At 42.5% G+C, this 24015-nt stretch overlaps 4 protein-coding genes across 4 annotated transcripts; 1 reads left to right on the top strand and 3 right to left on the bottom strand.

Annotated features, from left to right (window-relative positions):
- Positions 1–3492, bottom strand: LOC127780873 (uncharacterized). The gene is made up of 4 exons (XM_052307849.1): positions 3259–3492; positions 836–1491; positions 143–565; positions 1–39 (listed from the first exon to the last, which is right to left on the bottom strand). Exons 1-4 carry the CDS (start codon positions 3365–3367, stop codon positions 1–3), a joined length of 1227 nt encoding a protein of 408 aa, XP_052163809.1. The 5' UTR covers positions 3368–3492.
- Positions 3493–4906: 1414 nt separating this feature from the next.
- On the bottom strand, positions 4907–11337 carry LOC127779505 (casein kinase 1-like protein HD16). Its single transcript, XM_052306304.1, has 17 exons — positions 11090–11337; positions 9925–10379; positions 8761–8886; positions 8607–8680; positions 8455–8524; positions 8316–8371; positions 8153–8224; positions 7991–8085; positions 7772–7835; positions 7562–7691; positions 7261–7476; positions 7052–7173; positions 6099–6273; positions 5922–6012; positions 5603–5760; positions 5282–5470; positions 4907–5174 (listed from the first exon to the last, which is right to left on the bottom strand). The coding sequence occupies exons 2-17, from the start codon at positions 10324–10326 to the stop codon at positions 5115–5117; spliced, it is 2100 nt and encodes a 699-aa protein (XP_052162264.1). The 5' UTR covers positions 10327–10379; positions 11090–11337; the 3' UTR covers positions 4907–5114.
- A 5565-nt stretch (positions 11338–16902) lies between these two features.
- LOC127779717 (ADP-glucose phosphorylase) lies at positions 16903–21211 on the top strand. Its single transcript, XM_052306603.1, has 3 exons — positions 16903–17481; positions 19196–19486; positions 20444–21211. Exons 1-3 carry the CDS (start codon positions 16972–16974, stop codon positions 20696–20698), a joined length of 1056 nt encoding a protein of 351 aa, XP_052162563.1. The 5' UTR covers positions 16903–16971; the 3' UTR covers positions 20699–21211.
- A 185-nt stretch (positions 21212–21396) lies between these two features.
- On the bottom strand, positions 21397–23422 carry LOC127779718 (protein MET1, chloroplastic). Its single transcript, XM_052306604.1, has 7 exons — positions 22829–23422; positions 22639–22745; positions 22447–22541; positions 22245–22321; positions 22036–22156; positions 21898–21957; positions 21397–21818 (listed from the first exon to the last, which is right to left on the bottom strand). The coding sequence occupies exons 1-7, from the start codon at positions 23230–23232 to the stop codon at positions 21678–21680; spliced, it is 1005 nt and encodes a 334-aa protein (XP_052162564.1). The 5' UTR covers positions 23233–23422; the 3' UTR covers positions 21397–21677.
- Between the last annotated feature and the right edge of the window lie 593 nt (positions 23423–24015).

The following is a 24015-nucleotide window of genomic DNA, read 5'->3' as shown; positions in this document are numbered from 1 at the left end:
CTAAAGGTCCGGGTCTTGATCAACGCCCGTACAACAGCTCTGCATTAACAATTAATGATAATGATACAGTATTATTATCTACCTACCATGACATTATATAGAAACTAGGAATAGATAAGAGGGAATTTAATTATTTGCTTACCCTTGCCCACAAATACAAATGCCCAAATAGCACCACACTGCCAATGAAGCCAAAAACCAACCTCCAAAACCACAACTCATTGTCGTGAACTGCAGGGGCCAAAGGTGACGAGGGTGGAGGAGGGGCCAATGGCGAAGTTGGTGTACTCAGTGCCAAAAGATAGATGCTGTATATGACTAGAACTGAAAAGGCCGCATACAGGACATGTCCCATATGCCGACTGAAGATCTTTGGAAACTTCTCCCCAAACATCCCGGCAGGGAGACCAACGCTCCCGAAGCCCCAGATAGTTGCAAATGCTGCAAGCTTCCATATACCATAACCAGCGGGCAACAGAGGCCGGAGAAAGAATAACACGGCTAAAGATGTGCCCAATATGTAGACATAGCCAATTTGTCTTTTATTCCAAACGTCCTTGTCTCCCTGTATATAGACATTAACATTATATGCTTGTACTGAAAACATTAACATTATATACTTTATCGTTAACATTGCTTAAAGCACAACAGTAGCAAGTGTAAAGTTTTCGTAGAATTGATTGAGATGCAAAAATAACAAATGTGTAATATCTTTCGCAGGCAAAAATTGCAGAACAAGCAACTATTCTCATGCTAATAATTTTTTGTTCTTTTTTTGCCCTATAGTAATAGTCCCAGCATTAATGATAAAAACAATGCATAGTAGGAGACATACCGTATCTGTGACATCAGCACTTGTATTCTGAGCAGTCGGACTGGGAGCAACAACTGTATTCTCAGTGCTGAATATTTGGGGAATCCAAGTTTTATCAGGCCTGGGCATTGGAGCAAAAATCAACGGGGACAACAAATCTTCATTGCCCGAGAGAGCGCAAGTGTTCCAGCGAAAAAGACAGCTCTGTATACGTCGGTGAACACGTTCAGATTCCTCCATCTCCAGTGCTTTTTGACACAGAATTAATCTTTCAATTGAAAGCTGCTCCTCTCTGAGCCAAAGATCATCCTCTGCCTTCTCTAAATTAGTCCACAATACCATCCTGTCATTGTCCACTTCGGTATTTATCCTTCCTTTACCCTTGGCTCTCTTGCCGCTAGCCATGTCCACAGCTGAGGAAGAGGAGGCCTCGACATCGACTGCCCTCATGCCGCCACTGAGGTTGTTCTTGGTGATGTCGTGGCGCTCGTGCTCAGCTGACGGGTCCGACTCAGTCGAGCGGTGATGCTCTGAAGACAGCAGCGACGGTGGAACTGTAGAGTCGGCGGTGTGGTTGGAGCCAGCAGCACCCGTAGCAGTGGAGGAGCCAGCAGCCCCCATGGAGTTCATTGGCTGCATCTCGTCAGTCAGAGTTGAGGACAACAATTTATCATCCCCTGCACCCATAGCAAAAGAAAAACATGCAATTAGTGTGATACACAAGAAGTACTACTCTTGCAAGTAAAAACAGTAAAAGTAATTCTAAGTTAAAGATGTTGAATTTCACACTAAACTGAGAAGCAAACATTAAAACTGTATGCCAGCATCGGCTGAACTGAAAATCTACTCTACGTTTCTAACCAACACACTAATCTTTTGTCCAATTCATTGAGCCTGTAAGAAATTCAGCACAGAAAAGATCCGCTAAATCATGGGTCGCCTTCGTCGGCGACAAAATGCACAACATTTGGATAAATCCTACTGCCAAGAAACATATATTATACCCAAAGTGCATACATTTTTTTTCTGGTGTTGCCTAGCACGAAAATTCGTCAGTTAAGTGCATATATATTTAACTTCTGATGTCCTACAATATTCTTTAGAGAATTCCTAACTCAACATGCAAAGACAGGACTGGATTTTCCACAAATTCAAACAAACAAGCAAAAAAGGACTTGTGTTATTTTCTGATCTCACAATATACAGTGCTGAATACTACACATAACTGAATACTGCATCGTCGCAAAAAAAAAAAAAAAGCATTACTGAATACTGCAAAATATACAGTGCTGAACTAGCAAAAAGGACTCGTGTTCTTTACTGATCTCACAATTGGTTTAGGCCTTTAGGGTGGTCACTGGAACAAGTAAAAAACACCAGTAACTAACATAGCATGTCACATCTGCAAATTGGCAGCTTCATAATTCCCAAATAGAAAGTCAGAGGCATGTCGTGAATGCTTCAGAATGTTCAGTTACTGTCAACACTAATCAGAATTAGGTTGTCATAGACCAGTGTTAACATACCATTCAGCTACCACTGGTCCTGTCTATCTACAATATTCAGATGATCATCTAAAAATTTTGCGACAATCAGATAAAAATATCGTCAAGAAACACAAAATATACCCAAAGTGAACACAAATTTTTGGTGTTGCCTAACAATAAATTTGTCAGATAAGTTCAGATACATTTCACTTTTGATTCCCTACAACATTCTTCAAACAAGTCCTAACTCAGCATTAAACATATGACTTGCATTTTTCCACAAATTCAACACGGACAAAAAAGATAATACACATTGCTGAAAACTATGGTGCTGAAAAACAGAAACATGTGCATTGCCCACTGGATTGTTAATAATCTCTAGTCAATTTCTAGTGATGCATGTCATATGTTCTTTTTGCAGCAAAATTCAAGAGTACATAAACAATATTCAGCAACATGCATATAATTGCTTAATTGAACAGTACTGAACAATTTATGGTACTGTAAACTACAAAATCTACATTATTGAAAGGACAAAAGGGACCCGAAAAGCAGAACATTGCTCACAGGATTGTCAATATTCTAGCAAACATGGCCACAAAAAAATGTCAAGCAGTCTTCATTTAGTGAACTACCCAAGACTCATTGATGTAGTTTTAAAATTTCAAGAACTCACTTGTGTTCTAACTGGTGTAACAATTGGTCATCCGAACAAGTAAAATACCTCTAACTAACTAGATTCCACATCTACAAACTGGGCAGCGTCAAAATTCCCCAATAAAAAGACAGAGACACCCTAAATGCTTCAGGAAATTCAGTCACTGTCATCCCTTATCAGAAATTCAGAATTCAGAACATCTACGGCATTATCAATAATCTCAAGTTACGCAGGACATTTAGAAACAATATTCAGAGTATTCAGCAGCAACATGCATATCAAATTAGTCTGATTATTACCTGTGGTGTTGGTCCTAATAAGGACGATATGTAGGGTCTCCTGACTGCGAGGTAGGTTGATGAGCAGAGGGGTGAGCCGCCCATGGAGGCCGGTGCGGACGCACAGCATAAACTCATCGTAGCCCACAATGCCCGCAAGCTTCTCTCTCAGGAGCTGCACTGACCTCCCGGCGAACTGACATGACTCCTAGTGTACTTGGCCAGCGTCAGCGGCTGCGGCGTCTTCGGCCGTCACGAACCGGATCTCCCGATACAGCGAGCACGAGCTAGTCAAGTTGCACTGCACAGTAGCGGAATGAATTTGATCAGTTCACATATGATTAGTTCTCGCAAGAAATCTAAGATTAATCTCCGACCCAATCAGCATTTGCAACAGAGAACAAACACAAAAATTACGAGGGGATGAGGAGACGAAGCTCACGTACATCGGCCATGATCGGTAGCTCCAGCCTGTCGACGGGCACCACCTCCCACCGCAACACGTTGTTTCCTTGTCAACGTTGTCGTCGACGGATACGCTGCGGCGGCGAGCCAGAAAGTTTTTGTTGCCGCGCAGATAGCGCCCGGACCTGTCCAGCAGAAGAACGACGCCCGCGGGCACCGTGACTCACGACGCTAGAGCAGCCGGTGGCCCGCCACATGATGGCGCTGACCTCCAGCTGGCACCGCGCTCACGGTCGCCGGGGTCGAGAGTCCCGAGGTAGCGGCCGTAGGCACCGCGGAGGAGAACGTACCGCGTGGGCGGCTCCCCGACGACGAGCTCGTCAAACGGCCCACACAGCGTTGTGCTGCAACGCGACGCCGCCGCCGCAGCCGCCGAGCCGGCGGTGGTAGACGGACCGCCCGTCCTCGTCGGCGTGGAGGTACGAGTCGCACTGCCAAACGCGCAGCGCTGCGAAGTCCACCCCCTGGAAAGCCTCCATCATCCGCGGTAGTGGTTGGAGCGAGAGAGCGAGCGATGTGTCCGCGCGGTGGCGAGGCGCGGCGTCGCGTCGCGGTGGCGAGGCGACGCAAGCAGGAGCAAGCGAGCGCGCGCCCGGTGTCGAGTAGCTACTCTTCGGCTTCTCGCTTCTCGGCGTGGCGTGGCGTGGCGTGGCTCGGCGGGAGGCGGAGCGGAACTTTGGTCGAGCACTTGGTAGGCGAGGCGCCGCGCGCGCGGTGGCGAGGGCTTCTCTGCGTGGGGTGGGGTGGCGTGGCGGGTGGGGTCAGGGTGGGGTGAAAAGTTTGTTACGTTTCTACTCACCGCCGGCATTTGAACTGGGCGACGCAGTTCAAACTATAGCCAGAGGAAGGAGACGCAGGTCGCTCTCTGACAGCTGGGCCCGGTGCACGGTGAGTCGGCATCCCTCCGTCACGAGAAGAAGTTAAAATTTGAGTTGTTGTGAAAAATTGCTTAAATTTGACGCATATTCAAAATTAAATTTGAGATAGATCGGATAGAGATTATTTTTTGTTTCTTTTTAATATCGGGCAGAGAGAATTTTGAAAATAGATCGGACAGAGATTTTCGTTTGTTTCTTTTTAATACCGGGCAGAGAGAATTTTGAAAGATACAAAGGTCAACATGTTCTTCCTGTGTTAGCTTCTTTTACGGAAAAGAAACATCGGGAGAACGTATGATAAAAATGCAGAGATATCGATTTCAACATGCAGGAATGTGTTAGCTTCTTTTATGGAAAAAGGCCCACAAGGCCGGCATCCGGTAATACAACATTTCTTTACAGTTGCAAAATACCGAAACTTCTAATGCTCCCTAGCCCAATGATCATGCGAATCCTCTTCCATCTCCAGATCTCCTCATCTCTCGAATGGCAATCGCTTCAACTTCAATGGAAGGCAACCAGCCAGCCACACCGTCAACAGACGGTTCGCCCGAAGCAGATCGATGCTATGTACAGATTTTTCGCCCATTTATCCTGCGAACAGCACACCGGCTATGTTACTTAACTCCGAAACGCAAGAAATTATGTTTGTTTTTTACAAGACAGGACCGGATTTCAATGAGCTGCGATAATGTATATACCTTGACATGATTACTGGGGAAGGCAGAGGTCCGGAGAGTTTCTTGTGTCTCGTCTACTGGCTTCCGTTTCGGTATGCTCAAGATAAAAGCAGCCTGGTCATTTGTTGCTGCTGTTGAGGTTATTCTGTAACCAGTCTCCCATCGCCGATGGATGCCTTCACTTGGATATAGGAAATCCAATTCTACAACCTAAAAAGGGCATGAGAAAAAGGTTAGCTTCATAAGTAGATATATTCTACAGTAAATAATGGAATGCTCACAGGAATATAAATTGCCAAATTTGTGGACTGAATATGAACTAGGTCAAGCAATTATTCTAACCTGTTCAGAGTAACCTGAGTTCCTTGACATAACTACACCCCAGCGATTTCCAGCGGTGGCCATAGATGTCACATGAAAACCTTCTTTCCACTTTTTATTGATCCACTTGAAGGGGAATGACTCACTAACCTTGTATGACTGTTGGGAGTAAGGTGTTCCTGCAATAATGGACATATCAAACTATAGGTGATCACAACTAAGCCAGGTTAACTCATGGGGAGCAACAAAATGATTAAGTCCATATGAAACATATGGATAATTCATCGTCAAAGAAGAATGGTCGGGATATAAAATGACTAATAAGAAACACATCCCAGACCTTTGGACATCACAACTAAAGAACTTCCGTTAGCTGATCCAGCTATTGCTGTTATGTAGAAATTCTTCTCCCACTGATCCATTATCCAGTCCTATGTATAATTGAAACAGAGTTAGGACTCTCAGCAAACAAATAATCCAAGTACTAATTATCACACCTCAACAGATTGTACTTTACCTTATGCAGAAAAACTGGTGAGAGCTCATGAACTTGAGAAAGGAAACCAGTTCCTGCATCCATTATGAGGGCCCAAAGATTTGCTGAAGACGCCACACAACTAATGTATAGACCATCTTCATTACCCTTCTCTATATGCTGCTGAAGCCTGTTGTCAGCCACGTTATAGTGGTACCTAACAAAGAAGTAGCATAACTTGGTATTAATTTCCTTGTAGCAACAATATTGTCACACCATAAAAGAGTGATAATGATTCATCAACCAAATTTCAAGACCTGTTCAAGAGAAAGGCATGCACAGAGAATCACAACAAGATGACATTGTAAATTTTGAAAGAAAAAAGAAACAAGCGCAAACTAAAACCCATGATCACTAGCACTTACAAGCTGTATTAATATCAGGCACGCGCTGTCTAGCTAGTGAAGAGTTATTTAGCTTTTTAGATTTACAACTATATATGCTGCACTCAAATGATTCCAGGACTCCAGGTCACTTTTAGAATGTTCTAATCAGCGCACTAGAGTTAAATGTATCATGCTAGGTTTTGGGCTATCAAAATTCAGATGTGACAATTAATAAATAGTTAGTAGCAATCAAGATCATCTGTATTGGGCCTGAAACGGTGCATGTTTAAAAAGTAGTTTGTCTGGACTCATGGAGCAGGAGTAACATGATATGTGATCCAAATTTAACATGAACAATGTGCAATGGATTATTATCTTGAATTAAAATTAAATGGTCTGTCAGGTACCCAAAACTGTCTTTTTAAGAAAATGTCGAGTTTGATTTGACAATTCAAAAAAAAATTAAATGAAATATTTAATTTATCGCAGACAAGGCAGTAACTTGTGTTTTCAAATTACTATTGTTTGCATCCAAGAAAAGCAAGTACCTAGACTAAACAAATGCAGGTCGATCATGCTTTATATCATCTAGTTCTTTGATGTAATTACCTTTGCTTCATGGCCCGCCTGGCGTTATAAACAGAAATCCATTGAGCTGCTGGGCTACCTAATCTAACTTTCTTCTTGGGTTGCTCATCTTCTTCATGGTTTCTTCCACGTTTCTGCCCAACCTATAATTTAAGAGAAGGGTTCATGGACAGATATGGAGCAGACCTAAACAAAATATGGAAGTGAGTAAAATGGTGGGTGGTACAGACCTTAAGAGCGCCATCAATTCTGATAGGTCTTGAGGCAGGTACCTCAATCAAACTATCAAAGAGAGAAATCAGTTTGGCGTAATTTGGCTCTTCATCAAATTTCATATTTGTGACAACTTCAAGAAACTGTTTGAATGGAGGTGGACAGAAACAGCTTAGCATCTCCGGAGAAGTAGCCATTTTCTTCTTGCAAACAAGGAAACTCTTGGTATCACCCTGCATAATTAAGCAAGCAACATTAGAATTGGCTAATCTGAACTGAAGTTGGTATCATGAAGTTAATAGGCATATTAAAATATACCTGGTAACCTTGCCAAGGCAATCTTCCTCTTATTAGAAATATAAGGGTGTACGCCAATGACTCTAAATCATCCCTCCTACTACCAGTACGGCCTAAATGGGCATGGACACTGGCATATCTAATTGTACCCCTGAAAAAAAACGAAGATAAAAATAAGTAAAAAGCACTATATGAGAGACAGATAGCAGGTACAGAGAGAATATTGCCAACCTAAAGATATCAGGCCTTTGGTCATAATCAACATGTTGCCCTGATGACTCCCTCCATTTCGATGCTGTACAATTTGGACAATGCCATATCATACAAAAAATACTTGAAAACTAATAGGGGCAACAACAATTGGAAATACAAGTATATAAAGCATAAGATTTTAGTCCTAGTGTATGCCATGAAAATGTGGTGAAATGAAACAAACTATTAATAGCTTACCTAAACCAAGATCAATAAGATAAAGCTTCTTCTCGTCAGGTGATCCAGGCTGGCCAAGCAGAAAGTTCTCTGGTTTCACATCACCATGCACAAACCTACAAACATAAATTAAGAATGGTGCATCTAAGGATAACCTGATAAAGAACAAAGATAATAAGTTACCCTTTAGAATGGAGCTTCTCAAGAATTGAAATGGCCTCTACAGCAATGCAAGCACCCATATGTGGAGACATCCTGTTAATGGTGTTATTATTTTTAATACATAAACACAAATGATGAGGAACACGAGGCAACAGCAATGAATGGGATAAATCTAGGTGCTTACGTCTGCCCTAATGAATTCCACACATCCCAAAGGCTGGGACCAAGCATATCCATGACCTGGAAAATTTTAATTAAGATTAAGTAAAGATACGTTGAGCTCCATGGCAGCATAGAATGGTTATTAACTTCAGTAAACTCACAAGAATATAGTAGTCGCCCTGACGACCCTTGTAGTGGACAGCTGGTATGCCATAGCAGCCATTAAGATTACTAGTAGGAAAGGTAATAATCAGTAAACTCAAAGAGCAGAGTAATCTGGTACAAATGAAAGATGACTGTATTAAGTACATACTGGTAAACTTGCCACTCATAGGGGGCACCATAATTGCACCCTTTACTGTTTCGATGCTCAAGCTTCAATGCAACCTACATAGGGTCATTTTTAGATTGTATTAATGTGAAAAGGATATATTTACAGCAAAATATATTCTATTTAGAGAGCAAACCTCATATGCATCAGGACCAGTACGATTAGTTCCACCAGATACCCTTCTACCAACATAAACTTGACCAAAACCACCTTTACCTAATTTCCTGTCAGTTATATATTCTGGAGAATTACCTACTTGAATCTGCAGCAATGACAAAACATTAGATGCTTCCTAGAAGCATGACAAAAATAAGATCTATTACGTAAAGGTCCAATATCACACCATCTTAGAGAAGAATTTTTCCAGCAATGTGACTTTATGCAAAAGCTAAGGGGGGGGACCAATGGAGTTGCTTTATCATTAAAAATAAATTATTAAAGGCGCAGTAATCAAACTTGGGAGGTGAGACCATGAGAGGGGAATAAATCAACTCTTATCTACTTTCAGTTTTCAGGTCCTGTGCAACCATACTCAAGCTTGAATATGTAATAACCTTTTCCATGACAATCTACTGGGCTTGTGAGCCAGATTGGACAGGACATGATGATCCTGTTCAAGGGATATTGCCAGGACCTACATGGGGTTACTTTTATGCATCTTTTGGAAAAAAGTCAGATATTCCAGTGCAAGCAATCTACTCTGGCCAGCCTCTAACCAGCACTGTAGGAAGTGCCTGTCATCAGAAGTGTTATTGAGGCAATTCTATTTTACTACTGTGTGCCATATCAACTAATTGATATCATTTTCCTTAAGAGCCACAAGAGTAATGCATTACAAAAGTTTTGCAAAAGTCCATGTAAGGCTGTATCTACTAGGTTGCACAGCAAACTAGAGCAATTCCAAACTTGCCCAAAGTCTACATTGATAAATGAGCCCAAAATGCGTCAGCGTCATGAATAGTGAAGAAAAGGAAACAATGGGTGAAGTGCAGGACTGCAGGTGAGATGGAGAGCCTCGACATTCGACATACTTTTTAATCTTTTATGTGCTTTAAAGATAAGTGTGACAAGCCTGTGTTTATTCTGTACAGAATAGACAAGTATTAAAGTTCCATATGTTTGGGCTAAATCTAGAACAAAATGGAATACTGAGAGTACAAATGCAAGGAGAAGGCTACAAGCAATGGATTTGATTTAATTGAATGAACTTCAAAACCTATCAAGAGCTAAGAAATGTAAATGGAACTGGCAATTCGTGAAGAGATTTTAAGAAATACTGGAGAGATGTCATTACTCATACCCTCTCAGGGACAGGTAGTGATGATTCATCGTCAGCCGCAACAAGCTTCTCTGCGCTTTCCCCATCCATTCGCAAACCCTTATTGGCAACAACCTCAGGTGCCTTAACGTTCTTTGCTTCACCAACAACTGCCTGTCCAACAACAGGTTTAGGGGAATCTCCACGACCCTGGCCAGCCTCCAAATCAACAACCTCAACCGCCTTTCTTCTACCCCTTGGTGCTGCTCCCCCTCTTCTCCCAGCAGCACCCTTTCTGCCCCTGATAGCAGGGGGAGGAACACGCTTTCCTGCTCTCTGTGGAGCAGGCAACGCTGGTTTCGCAGCCTGTTCCGCTGGCTTCTGGTCGTCAGGCTTCCTAGACCTCAGACGTGCTTGGCGAGTACTGCTTCGCAGCTCTGGCATCCTCTCCCCATGCAACTCAGGTCACCTCTCCAGCCCTCTGGGATCCTTCCAATCTCCACATGCACAAACACACAATTCAAGCCATAGATCAATACACAGAACAAAAGAATATACTCGCAAACATACACAAAATTATGCATAACAATTCCTCCAACTACCAAATTACCACGAGAATCACCAGACTGCGACCAAACACACGACTACTGCATCATCTCTGGGTAGCAACCAAATCAGATTTGAAAAAACGAAGTATGTAACAATCGATCGAGCTGGATCCTTCATCGCCGTCAGAATCCGCCATCGAAAGGCGCCCGACTTCCCCATCACACCATCTCCTTTAGCGAAGAATCAAATGCGGCAATCCACATGGAAAAGAAAGGGGGAAGCATCCCCATCACCCGATGCCCCCGAGCAGATTTCCAATCGATGAGAAGAAAAAAAAAATCCAACCTTCGCTACCAGATTACCGCCTATCCATCCCCCAAATTGCCTCCAACCTACAATCCACCACCTGCATCCCCGATCCAACCCCGCCCAAATCCAACGCATGCGCGCCCCGGAAAACCGCGTCTCCGGGAACCCAAATCCGCCGGCGAACGCCCGAATCGGAGCACGACCACCCCGCATCAATCCACCACGCCACGATCCCCAATACCAAAACACCCCCGATCGCCGCGGGAACCGACGCCCGAAAAAATTAAAAAAAAAACAAAAAAAAAATCTGCAGACCGTCGCCCGTGGAGGAGAGATGGGAGGCGCTTACATCGGCGGGCGGCGGCGGCGGCGGAGGCGGCGTCGCCTCGGGAGCCGCGCGGAGACGGGAAGCTCTCTCCTCTCTCTCCTCCTCCTCGTCCTCGCTGGTGGTGGTGGTGGTGTTGGCGAGATAGCTCCTCCTCCTCCTCCTCGTGGTGGTGGTGGTGGGCTTTTGCCTTTGGGCTCTCGTCGCGTCTCGCCTCCCCTTCCTTGCGGGGTGGGGGGACGAGTTGTTTTGCGCCGTGTGCGCCACCTCCCTCTGCTGCCTACCTGCGTGCGTGCATGGAGGGGGTTGTGTTTAAGGGCGCTGGGTCGCTGCCCGGTGGGACCCACGTCAGCTACAGCTCTAGTAGCTGGTGTGAAGAGGTAGCTTCATGCCTTCATAGCTACTCCCTTCGTCCCAAAAAAAAAATATGTCCAACATTTGACCGTCCGTCTTATTTGAAAAAATTATGAAAAAAATTAAAAAGACAAGTCACGCATAAAGTATTAATCATATTTTATCATCTAACAACAATGAAAATACTAATTATAAAAAAATTTCATATAAGACGGACAATCAAACGTTGGACATGGAAACCTAGAGTTTGTCTTTTTTTGGGACGGAGGGAGTAGCCCTTAATTGGATTTCATAACGGTTTATTTTGGATAAAATATTTGTATTATGGATATCTGAGTATGATTCGTACTAATTTAGATGTGGTTTTGTTTTATGTTTATTTCGTCCTACAAGCTTTAATTATTTAGGTTCATAATAATACAGCATGAAATGTTCTGTAACGAAAAGAAAAGATTCACAATAGAACATGGTGAACCGGTCCTATAACTGAAAGGGAAAATTCCAGATTTCATTTATCCACATTTGTTAGACACTATAGTTTTTTTTATGAATACAACTCGTGTGGATATTACTACATAATTACTACATAAAACGTGGTTGGCCTTTGGGCTCTTTACATGCCTTCACCATACATTCTTCCTACGTAAACGAGTTATTTTGCATCGTGTCATGCCCCATCCGATGGTGGTCTATCTGTGCGCATGGATGGGTGTTAGAAAGAACGTTGAGTTGTTGACAAGTGGGTCTACCGTGACAGTTAAGCTCTTGTCAATGCGAAGAGTTATTGACTTTGTGACATGGGGTTTGGACTTCTTTTTTAGGTTTATGTTGTTTGATGATGGATAGCCGTTGATTTGGTTTTGCAACCAAAAATCGATATATTTTGATCAAAAATTTCGTGACATAAATCTATGAAAAATGTCTACATCAATCATACTAACTTATATGCAACATGTTTTTCCATTTGTCTCCTGCTATGTTTCAATTGCTTGGGTTTATGATGTGGTGATGTGAGAATTAAGTCCTATAACTTAAGGAAAAGTATGATATTGCGAATTGGTCATGCGATTAGAGACGGAGATCCTGGATTTTGCTTATCCACATAGCTTACATATGGCTAGCCCTTGATTGGATTTTACAACAAAAATCAGTATGTTTTGGTCAAAATCTTCACATCATGGATCTATGAAAATGTTTGATTGACTTGTCTTAACTTAAATGTGGCAGCTGTCTTCATCTATTTGTCACATGCTATGTTCGATTCTTTGGGTTTAGCATGATGTGGTGTGAAAATCTTGTAGTGGAAAGAAAATGTATACAAGTGAAAGTGTGAACCGGCCATGTAACTGAAGGGGGAGATTCCGGATTTTATTTATTTGCATCTTTATATCGATAATCATTATGAAATAAAGCTAGTCGCGTTCGCAAAAGAAATAAAACTAGTCTCGATATTGCTATATAAAATGTGGCTTGCCTTTGGGCTCTCTTGGTGCCTTCACCGTGCCCCACCTTTTCCTTCGAGAATGAGTTTTGTTTCGAACCAACATGCGCCTAGCAACATGCATGTGTGCATGGTTGTGTAGAACTATAGCAAGAATTTTGGGTTGTTCATAGGTGGGTCTGTTAGGTTAGTTAAGCTCTCACCAATATGATGAATTATTGAATTCATTGCTCGGGATTGGAATTTTGTAGTGCCTATGTTGTTTTCTTATGATGGCTAGCCTTTTATTTGTTTTCGCAACCAAGTTCAGTGTATTTTGATCAAAATCTTCGTGACATAATTTATGAAAATGTTTACACCATTCATTCCAACTTATGTGTGATACATTTTTTTTCTATTTGTCTCGCACTTGTTTTCTATATGATACAAAGTTCAGTTGCTTGGTTTTATGTTCGGTAGAATTTCCCGTCATGTAATGCAAGGAAAAAGTGCAACACCTTGAACCGGCCCTAGAATTGAGGGAGATTTGGGTTTCGCTTATCCACATCTTGTAGATACGATATGCTTTTATGAAATACAGTTGGCATCGATATTACTCTAAAACATGGCTGTCACGATATTAATACTTGCAGAAAATTATCAAGGGATTTCCATCTTGCTGTTGTGGGATTTTAGTTCGCACGCTTTACCTCGTAATCAATATTTTTTTGAAGATGGAATTATTTCGAGCAAGAAAGACATTTAATTATATATATGCTAGTTAGTAAGATATTTTTGTGTTGTTTCTCACCCTATCAGTGTGGGTAATGGAACACAATAAAAAATATGTATGTAAGGAAACACAACTCTCTCTCTCTCTCTCTCTCTCCCCACGTCCTTGTTGGTGGCATGTTCGTTGTGGTGTTTGCGAGAGCGAGATAGCTCCTCCCCCTTGTGGTGGTGGGCTTGGCTTTGGGCTCTCTCGCTTCGCCTCCCCTTCCTTGAGAGCACTGGTTGTTTTGTGTCGTGTGTTCCACCTCTATATATATATATATATATATATATATATATATATATATATATATATATATATATATATATATATATATATATCCCCCAACCTGTGTGCTACGTGTGTGCATGGGGTTGTGTTTAAGAACGTTGGGTCACTGCCGGAGTAGGGCCCACCCTAGGTACAGTTCTCCCTGGCGTAGAGAGATTAATGCTGACATGTTTGTGGCTTGTGTGGTTTTTGGAGTATTGGGATGTGTCTATCTTGTTCCATGATGGCTAGTCCTTATTGGATTTTGTAACAAAAGTCGTTGTATTTTGGATAAAATCCTTGCGTCACTCTGAGTAATGTTTATATGATTCGTCCTAACTTAAATATGGTGTTTTTTTATTTGTTGTGTGCTATGTTTAAATTACTTGGGCTACAATAATACAACGTGAAGTATTTTGTAACGGAAAAAAAAGGTTCACAATACGACAAGGTGAACCGGTCCTATAACTAAAGAGGGGAGATTTGGGATTTCATTTATCCGCATATTTTATTTATGATGATAATCTTCTATAAAACATAGTTGGCGTAGATGTTACTATATAAAATATGTGGCTTGTCTTTGGGCTCTCACCTTGCTTTCACCGTACCTCCCTCTCCAGGAGTGAGTTGTTTTGCACCATGTGCCCCCACTCATGTTAGCCTATATATGTGCATGCATAGATGTAAGAAAGAACGTTGAGTCGTTGACATGTAGGTCTACCACATCAGCTAAGCTCTTGCCAATGTGAAATATTGATTTTGTAGCCCTTGATTGGATTTCACAACGAAAATCGGTATGTTTTGGATAATATCTTTGTGTCACAAGTCTATGAATATATTTATATGATTCGTCCTAACTTAAATGTGGTGTCATTTTTCTATTTGTCTCGTGCTACGTTTCAATTACTTGGGTTTACAATAGTATAGAGTGAAATGTTATATGATAGAAAGAAAATGTGTACGAGTGACGGTGTGAACTGGTAATGTAACTGAAGGGGGAGACCATGGATTTTATTTATCCGCATGTTAGGTATGACAATCATTATGAAATAGGTTGGCGTGAATATCACTCTATAAAATGCTTGCCTTTGAGCACTTTGTGCCTTCACCATGGCTCCCTTTTCTTGCGAGAATGAATTTTGTTTCATACCATGTATGCACCACCCGTGCCCACCTACATGCGTGTGTGCATGGTTGTGTAGTATTCCCTCTGGGTTGATAATATATATAGAAATAACTTTGATCACTTTTTTTATTACAATATATATATATATATATATATATATAAATACCAATAAACATGATTTTATTTAAATAGTTTTTAAGACTAATCTGTATATATGGTCTTCATATTTCTATTTACGAGTATTTTGAATGTTATTCATAGTCAAAGTTTAAAGTTTGATAACATAGTTATTCAAAACAACAAGTATTATCAACCCAAAGAAAGTACTATAGTAAGAACTTTGGGTCACTAATAGGTGGGTCTGTCATGTCAGTAAAAGCTCTTACCAATATAAAGAATTATTGAACTCATGGCTTGAGGGTTGGAAATTTTCTAAGTGCCCACACATTTTTTTTATGATGGCTAGCTCTTATTTGATTTTGCAACATCGTTCAATGTATTTTGATCAAAATCTTCATGGCATAATTTATGAAAATGTTTTCACCATTCATCGGAACTTATGTGTGATATAGTTTTTTCATGTTTGTCCCACTCTTTTGTTTCAATTGCTTGATTCTATGTTGTGGTGGTGTGAGAATTCCATATTGGTAAGGAAAAACACGACAATCTGGAGTGGTCCTAAAATTGAAAGGGAGATCCCGGATTTCGCTTATCCGTTTTCTCGTGATACAACGTGCTTTTATGAAATATAGTTGGCATCAATAGTACTGTAAAACATGGATGGCACGATACTAGTATTTGCAAAAAAAAAATCAACGAATTTTCAGCTTGTCGTTGTGGGATTTTAGTTCGCATGCTTTACCTCGTAATCAACAATTTTTAAAATATATAACTCTTTCAAGCAACAAAACATTTAATTATATATATGCTAGTTACTCCCTCCGTTTCATAATGTAAGTCATTCTAACATTTTCCATATTCATATAATTGTTAATGAATCTAGATATATAAATACATCTAGATTCATTAATAATTATATGAATGCGAGAAATGTTAGAATGACTTATATTGTGAAACGGAGGAAGTAGTTAGTTAGATTTTTTTTTCCGTCGTTCTCGCTTTTTGAGTGTGGGTTAGGAGCACAGTCAAAGTATGTGCATATTGTTTTTTTGTTCCTTTAAATATAAATAACCTATTATTAATAATTTTTTTATTTTTTTTGCGGGGAATAAATTTTGTATTTGATTGTACTATCTGCCACGGCTCGATTATAAAAGTTGATTTGTAATGGAGCTGAGTAAGTAGTGATAATTCTCCTACCTAAATACGCATATGCCGTGTCATTGTAAGTGGTCAACCACGCGTCTATAAGATTGATCCGATTAGCAGAACAAAATTCTTCCAACGCACGAGGCGATCGACCGACCGAGCGCATAAACACGCACGCACAATTATTGGCCGGCTCCGTGCCCTCCGTGTGCCTCAATCATCATCCTGTCAACATGCATGAGACGTCGTTAATTTGTACTATCGTTTTTCTTTAAAAAGAATATCAATGTGATTTTCACAAAGTAGATGAATTATGGATTCCAAATTTCTATCACACCTTGAAATGTGCAAATTTTAGATGAATCTGAACTTGCTTAGATTTAGCTCTCACGAAATTCATCGATTCCAAACATCTTCTCGGCCGGTTGCCTCGTAATTCAAACCAACCGATCAGAGTTTATGACTATGGCCCACTGTTCAGTCTCAGATCTGAGACCCAGTATCCCCCGCACCGACGACGGAATAGTCAACCCCAGGGCCCACTAGCCAGTGAAGCAACGAGGCGCAGTCCACGGGCTCCCTATGACGAGTGGGCCCCACATGTCGGTCACAGGTGTCCGCTTTTGCGGCAGCCCAACCGTCTCGAAGAGTGGAGAAGAAGAGACGAAGGCGCCACCGCCGCACCGAGCTCAGCGATGGCGGCGGAAGCTTCGAGAACATCGGAGGCGCGCCGCGACGCCGTATTCGGCCGCTGGGTCGTCTTCTCGCCGGCGCGCTCGCGGCGCCCCACCGACCTCAAGTCGCACGCCCCCGCCAACCCTAGCCCCGGCGCCGGCGCCGCCGCCGGGGCCCCCAAGCCGTCCTGCCCCTTCTGCCAGGGCCGCGAGTCGGAGTGCGCGCCGGAGATCTTCCGCGTGCCGGCGCCGCCCGACGCGTCGCCCTGGCGGATCCGCGTCATCGAGAACCTGTACCCGGCGCTGCGGCGCGACGCCGAGCCGCCGGCGCCGGAGGAGGCGGGGGAGGGGGAGGCGACGCCCGGGGAGCGCGCCGTGGTGGGGTTCGGGTTCCACGACGTGGTCATCGAGACGCCGCGCCACGACGTGCGGCTGTGGGACCTGGACGCGGCCGGGGTCGGCGACGTGCTGCTCGCGTACGCGCGCCGCGTGCGGCAGCTCATGGAGCACCCTGCGGTGAAGTATGTACAGGTAGAGATTTTCGTTTTTTTGGTTACTGAGTTTAGCGCTTTTGCTGTCTGGGTCATTTGGTAAATGGTGACAAGTTCATTGGAGACCATAATAACTGAGAGAGGAATGGAAGAAATGTGAATGCATGAATATAGGAGGATGATAATTGATGCTAGATAAGAAATAGGTGGGAGCTGATAATTGAGAAATCACTAGTGGCTAGATTACAATACAGTTATTGGGGAGAATTCGAGAACTTGTTCAGTGGAGATACAGTCGTGCTGATTGGTATATGTTCTCTGTGCAATGTATGTATTGTATGGCCACTGTGTGATATGGAGATGGGGCAAAATTGATCTGTGCAATTCCCATAATCATCTGATACCTTGTGTATTCCCATGGATAGTTTTCTTACCTGGTAGACCAGACTCATGCTTGTTTGTAGGTTAGGTTGCATGGTGTTTGATAGTTCAATGAGGCACTTTTTGATATGTACTGTGATAACTGATAGTTCAATTAGGTTGTAAGTTGTTTGATATGCACCTTTTGTTCCATCCAGTGGCACTTCTGTTAGCCCTAAGTTCACCTTTCTTGGTTAACAGAAATGGACAATAATCATGCACTTTCTAGCTTAAAACATAATAACAAAATAATAATTCCCACTGTTCTATTCTGCATTTGCATAAGACTCGAAATGTTGGTTGCTAAATGTTAAAGTTGTTGAGCACTCTATAAGTTAATAGTGATCACCAGGTGAGTGTGGAGTGCCAATAGCTGGAGTAGTTTTTGTCACTTAGTGTGTTGCTTATGCTTCAAAAATTTTCATTTCTTGAGCATGCAACGAACCATTCCATGTAGGAGCCCCTTGCCTGACCTGGAAAACATGGTAATTTTGGAAAGTAAGCAGACAATGCCAATATTTTACTGGATTATCTTGACATGTTGGATATCTTGGTTAATCTTGCCTTTGACCAGCTGGCAGCCATGCATGCCCAGTCATTGAGGCAAAGGTAAAGACACCACCCTAGTATTTACTCATGCTTGTGTCAGTTGTAGTTTTCACATGTTGACTATCGTCTGCTGAGAGACTCCAGACTGCATGAATGTGTTATGCGCAAATGCAGTTTGAGGAATCCCTCCTCATGGATGGTTGGTACTTACCACCAGAGGAAACAGGAATGGTGATAAGTTGGATGGTTACACCGTGGTCTCTTGAACCGTAAACAACTTTCATGTTCTTCTCACACAATTACACTTATATACGAGTTTTATTGGATATAGTAGAAACTTATGGATGGCATTCTTTTATTGAAGACTGTGTCAGTGTACTAAACTACAAATTAATCCAGCTTACTACCAATGAAAGTGGTAACTGACAACACATTGATCACTTGCAGAGAAGGTAAACAATACAGCTGTATAATGCTAGAGAAAACTAATACAGCTGCATAAGTTTTATACTTTTACACTTATACCTATTGAATTCAGTTGTCTTTTGTAGAAACTTGTGGTTGATATTCTCTGTTGAATAGTGAAGTATATCAATTTAACTAAACTGCATAAGACCCTTTTTGTATCAGTTACATATTTGATCACATGCACATAAATGGTTCTGACTTTTAAATCTAGCCATGAATTTGTTGATTCTGTTGTGATCCAATACATGTTAACAGTAGCTTGTTGCTAAGTTCCTTGAATTGAGCTCAAGCATCTCTTTTATTGTGAAAATGACCAGGTATTTAAGAACCATGGTGCATCTGCTGGGGCCTCAATGGCACACTCACATAGCCAGATGTTAGGAACTCCCTTTGTCCCTCCCTCTGTTACCACCCGGCTTAACTGCATGAAGGAGGTTTTCGAGAGATTGGGGAAGTGCAGCCTTTGTGAGTTCCAGTCCAAGGATATTTTGGTCAGTGAAACACACAATTTTTCTGCAATTGTCCCTTTTGCAGCATCGTATCCTTTTGAGATATGGATTATTCCCAGACAGCATAGTTCCTATTTCCATGAAATAGACAAGGATATGGTATGTACTGTTCCTAATTCGTTTTTATGTGCCATTATCATATTATGCTTAGTGGTTCATACTACAGTTTCGTTTACAAGTTTATGTGATTCACAATTTGTATATTTTTTCCTTCTTTGCTTGTATCATATTACCCTTCTGTGTATGTGATTCACAATTTGTTACTCATTGTTGAAGTAAGTCCATCTGTCTATATTTCAAGCTTCAATATATATGCTAGAATGGTAGTTAAGTGGTTAAACGTGGACTTAACCAGCCAAGTTTAAATATTCAACGCCTGTATGCCCAGTTATTGTAATTGCCAGGTGTAAGTGTTGGCTGCCATGAGAACCAAGTTCAATGCAGTGGCAATAATGCAATATGCTTTCAGCTATTGGTTCGATTGACTTAGGGTGCTTAGATATCTTGTTGCTTTTTGTGATATGCCTATACTACTGCTAGAATTCAGTAATTAGTGTTTTACATTTACTCTGGTGTGTCACATGGAAATTAGCAAATTGTCTTTCTAAATCCTGATTAAATGTTGGCCTGTAAATGCTGTGCATTAGCTATTAAATAACCACACCTTTAATACTACAGCTACGTTATGTGCCATGTCATTTCCTACAGCCACAAGCAGCACATGACACGTTTGTGTCTCTCTGGAAATTTATGAGTTCCTCATCTGGCTTTGAGCGCACCATACTGGGTCACATATGCTGTGGGACATCTGTGCACTAAATCATTTTGATTTACTTTACTTTTTTTTCCCTTTCAGTGCTTATTGATGCTTTCTGTGTTCTCTTTCTTTTGATGTAAATGAGACGTGAGTTCTATTTCATCCATGTTGGTGTGCTCTAGTCATTGATCCTGTTGCTCATTTCTTGGTTTGTCCATTTCAGCTTCTTGTATGCTCATACTGCCTGACTATTTCTATTGCCTTTTTGTTGCATTAACTGATTGCAATGATGTCTGCAGGCACTGGATCTTGGGTCTTTATTGAGGACCATGCTGGCAAAGTTGTCTAAGCAGCTCAACGACCCTCCATTCAACTTTATGATACACAGCGCACCATTTGGAGTCTCATCATCCTGTCTTCCTTACACACATTGGTTCCTTCAGATAGTGCCCCAGTTGAGTTTAATCGGTGGATTTGAGATTGGAAGCGGATGCTACATTAATCCAGTTTTTCCTGAAGATGCCGCAAAGATTCTGAGGGAGCTTGACTGCTGATTTTAGTTGCCACACATTTGGCATCCGATTGTTTCTTTGCTTGACACTGGAACAATGGACATGTTCCACCACAGTTTTCCTTTTTGTTCAGAAAAAGTACTATGCTAATAATTCGACTTGATGGTTAACTCCATATGTAACACTGGCTCTATTATGGATGAAAGGGGTATTTGTTCGATGTCATGTAATTTGAAAATCGAACTTATCACCAGTCCTCACACAAACAGGCTCTCAGAGGTTTGATTCTCACATAGATTGACATATAGTAGTATGTGGGTATCTTTTCTCTGATGGCCCTTTTTGTGAAATGCAATTTTTCGCTCACTTAAACATGTGCCTTTTAATTTTTTCATCATAGTGCGCTGAATGATAAAGTAAGTGATACTATCAGGTTCATCCCATTGTTGCTCACTGGCTCCTGTAATTTTGATATGTTTGTTAGAACCACGATCCTGCTATTCATGTTAGGGACAATTGCAAATTTGCTAGTGGTTCAAATCGTTATTATAAGACTGCAACTAGAAAATTGTAAAAATATTACTAAAACTGTAATTTGAGTTGCATTCCTTGCAAAATTGGAAAAAAAAAGTGGTAAATTTGCAAATGCCCCGATGTTATCATACACATATCTGCCATTGTTGTTTCAAGAGCCAGCTGCCTAGTTTTATCTTTGTGCGTAACATACTATTTGGGATAAATTTATAAGCACAATCACAATATATTTCCTTTACATTTGGTTGCTTGAATTTACAAAGTGTATCTCCATCGACTGGTTACGGTAAGAGGGAAGACTGAAACCGTTCTGCAGAATCTCACCAAGAATAGCTAAAACTACTGGTGTGTGAAGTGTGAACTAATGGCAGGGAGAAAAATTGAACCGTGTTTGCCAAGTGCTATATAGCCTAGCAAGCTTCAGAAGTGTTCAACTGCAGCTGGAGAAAAGATGCAATATCTCCTACCACCATGACCAGTTCAGTGCTCATTTCTTGTTGAATCCAAACAAGGATTTGATGGCGTTGATAGCATTCTCATTGATGAACGATTCGTCGTACTTGTTCAGCAGGACGTTGAATTCCTCGGTTTTCCTCAAGTTTTCTAGATCTGGGTCGGTGCGAATTCTCTTCATGAAATCAAGCAAGATGTGTCACTAGTCATGAAGAATGCTTATCTGTACTGCAAAAGAGTTGTTGTCTGGTTACCTTGAAGTCTTCATAACCTGCTTTCAGGGCATCTTCCAGTGCAGAAATACCAGCTTGTATCTGCAGAAAGAAACATCCACATGAGTTTATGGACAGTCAGTGGCAGATTTGCTTTTCATATTGAGAGAAATATCGAACCCGGTCAAGCTTCGAGTAACAGCAGGCAACATTGTAGCTAGCTATGGAAGACTCATTGATCTCAGGTTTTGATCCCAAAACTGACTCGAACTTCTCCAATGCCTCCTCATATTTACCATCCCTGAAGTCAATTTTTCAGAACAAGTCAGTCAACAGAGTTCAGAACTAAAGCAATCTCAATGCAGAATTCGAAGAACTATTTCACTGACTTGTACAGCCTCAGCCCCATGCGAAGATCCTCCTCTCTCTGCATCTTCTGCTCCATCTTCCTCTGGTAATTTTGCAGCTGCACACATTTCCAAGACATTGGCATGACATGATCAGCTACACAAACTGAACAATCTGCGAATTCCTATGAGTGAAAAGATCAAAAGAGACAGAATCTATGTTTCTTGATGCGTGTAAACTCACCTGGATCTCCCTCACCCTGTTGCTGATCACCCCGGAGTTCCTCTCAGCCCTGATGATCTCCTTCTCACTGAGCTCAGCAGCACCATCCCATTTCCCTAAATTCAGTTAGAAAATATTCAGAGACTGAATCCAACCTCAAATTTTACAGTTCTTGCAAAGAATGAATCATCACCAAATGTGGATAGAAATTACCAAATCTCTTCTCCATCTTCATGTAGAGGGGGCCAACCCTCTGACGGATGCAGTACATGGTCTGTCCGTACCCTGCTGCCGGCCAGATTTCCTCCCCAAATACAGCACTGCGAATTGGACGAATTTGTGTTCTTGATCAAATCGATGTTTCTGAAGTGTGTGAACTGTGTGCAAGAATCGGTGGACTGACCTGGTGGCGAGGACCTTGTCGCCGACTTCGAACTTGCCGGTCTGGTCGGCGGCGGCGCCGGGGAGGATGGCCTCGATGTAGGTGCCGCCGTCGCGGCCCTTGGCGAACTTGAGCCCGTACGGCTTCAGGATCTCCACCTCGTACTCCTCGTACGGCTGCTCCTCCCCCTCCGCCGCCGCCGCCTCGCCGCCCTCCGACTTGGGCTCCGTCTGCGACGACGACGACGACGACGACGACGCCCGGGCGACGGCGAGCGTCCTCCTCTCCGCCCGCAGCAGCGTCAGGCGGCAGTCCCGGCCAAGAAGTGGCTGCGGCCGCGCGTTGCTGATGCTGGCCCTGGGGACGCGCGGCGCCGGGGTGGGGAGGAGCGGCCGGTTGGCGACCAGCTGGTGGGCGAGCGCCATGGCTGGCTAGCTAGGAGCTAGGCTGCTGCTGCGGCGGCGGCGGCTCGCGCTCTCCTGGGTCTCGGGAATCGTGGCGCTGGCGAGCTCGCGGTGGTGGTGGAGATGAGGCGGAGGAGGAGGAGGAGGAGACGCTTGTGTGGCTCATCTCCCGCGATGTGGTGGCGCCAAGAACGACGAGAGCCACAGCCCACACGCCCATTCGCGCGCGCCACCGAATGGAGATCAAAATACAGGCGCGTGGTGGGCCCGGATCCTTTCCTACGTGGCGCGCGTGTCACACTCCACGTCATCCTGCCGGTCCAACATGCCAGCTCGTAACACTAGTAGTAGTAGGAGTAATTAATTACTCCCAATCCGAATCCGAATCCGATAACCAACGCAGATTCCGAATCGTCCTCGTCTTGTCCTGCTGCTCTATACTTACTCCGTCGAGAATGTAAGCATTTTTGGGGTTGGCACGGGTATTAAAAAAGAGAATGTAAGCATTTTCGAGGTTGGCATGGGTATTAAAAAAGTAGATGAGAATGATTGAGGAAGGTGTATGATTGGTTGAAAAGAGAAAGTAGGTGAAAAAGAATGGTTGTGATTGGTTGAGAGGAGAAGGTAGGTAGAAAAATAGTTTCATTTTAGGAAAAGTACTGTGCTAGAAATAGCTACATTTTGGGACGAAGGTAGTATATTCGTGCTTTGCATGCTAGTACTACATTGATATCAATCACGCTGTAGCCTTTATCGTCAAGGACTGTTTAGTTTCAAAGTTTTTTCCATCACATCAAACATTTC

The sequence above is a fragment of the Oryza glaberrima genome, chromosome 7 (genome assembly GCF_000147395.1).
Source record: "Oryza glaberrima chromosome 7, OglaRS2, whole genome shotgun sequence".
Lineage (NCBI taxonomy): Eukaryota > Viridiplantae > Streptophyta > Magnoliopsida > Poales > Poaceae > Oryza > Oryza glaberrima.
The sequence above is the reverse complement of the archived record's forward strand: the minus strand, read 5'-3'. Positions and strand labels throughout refer to the sequence as shown.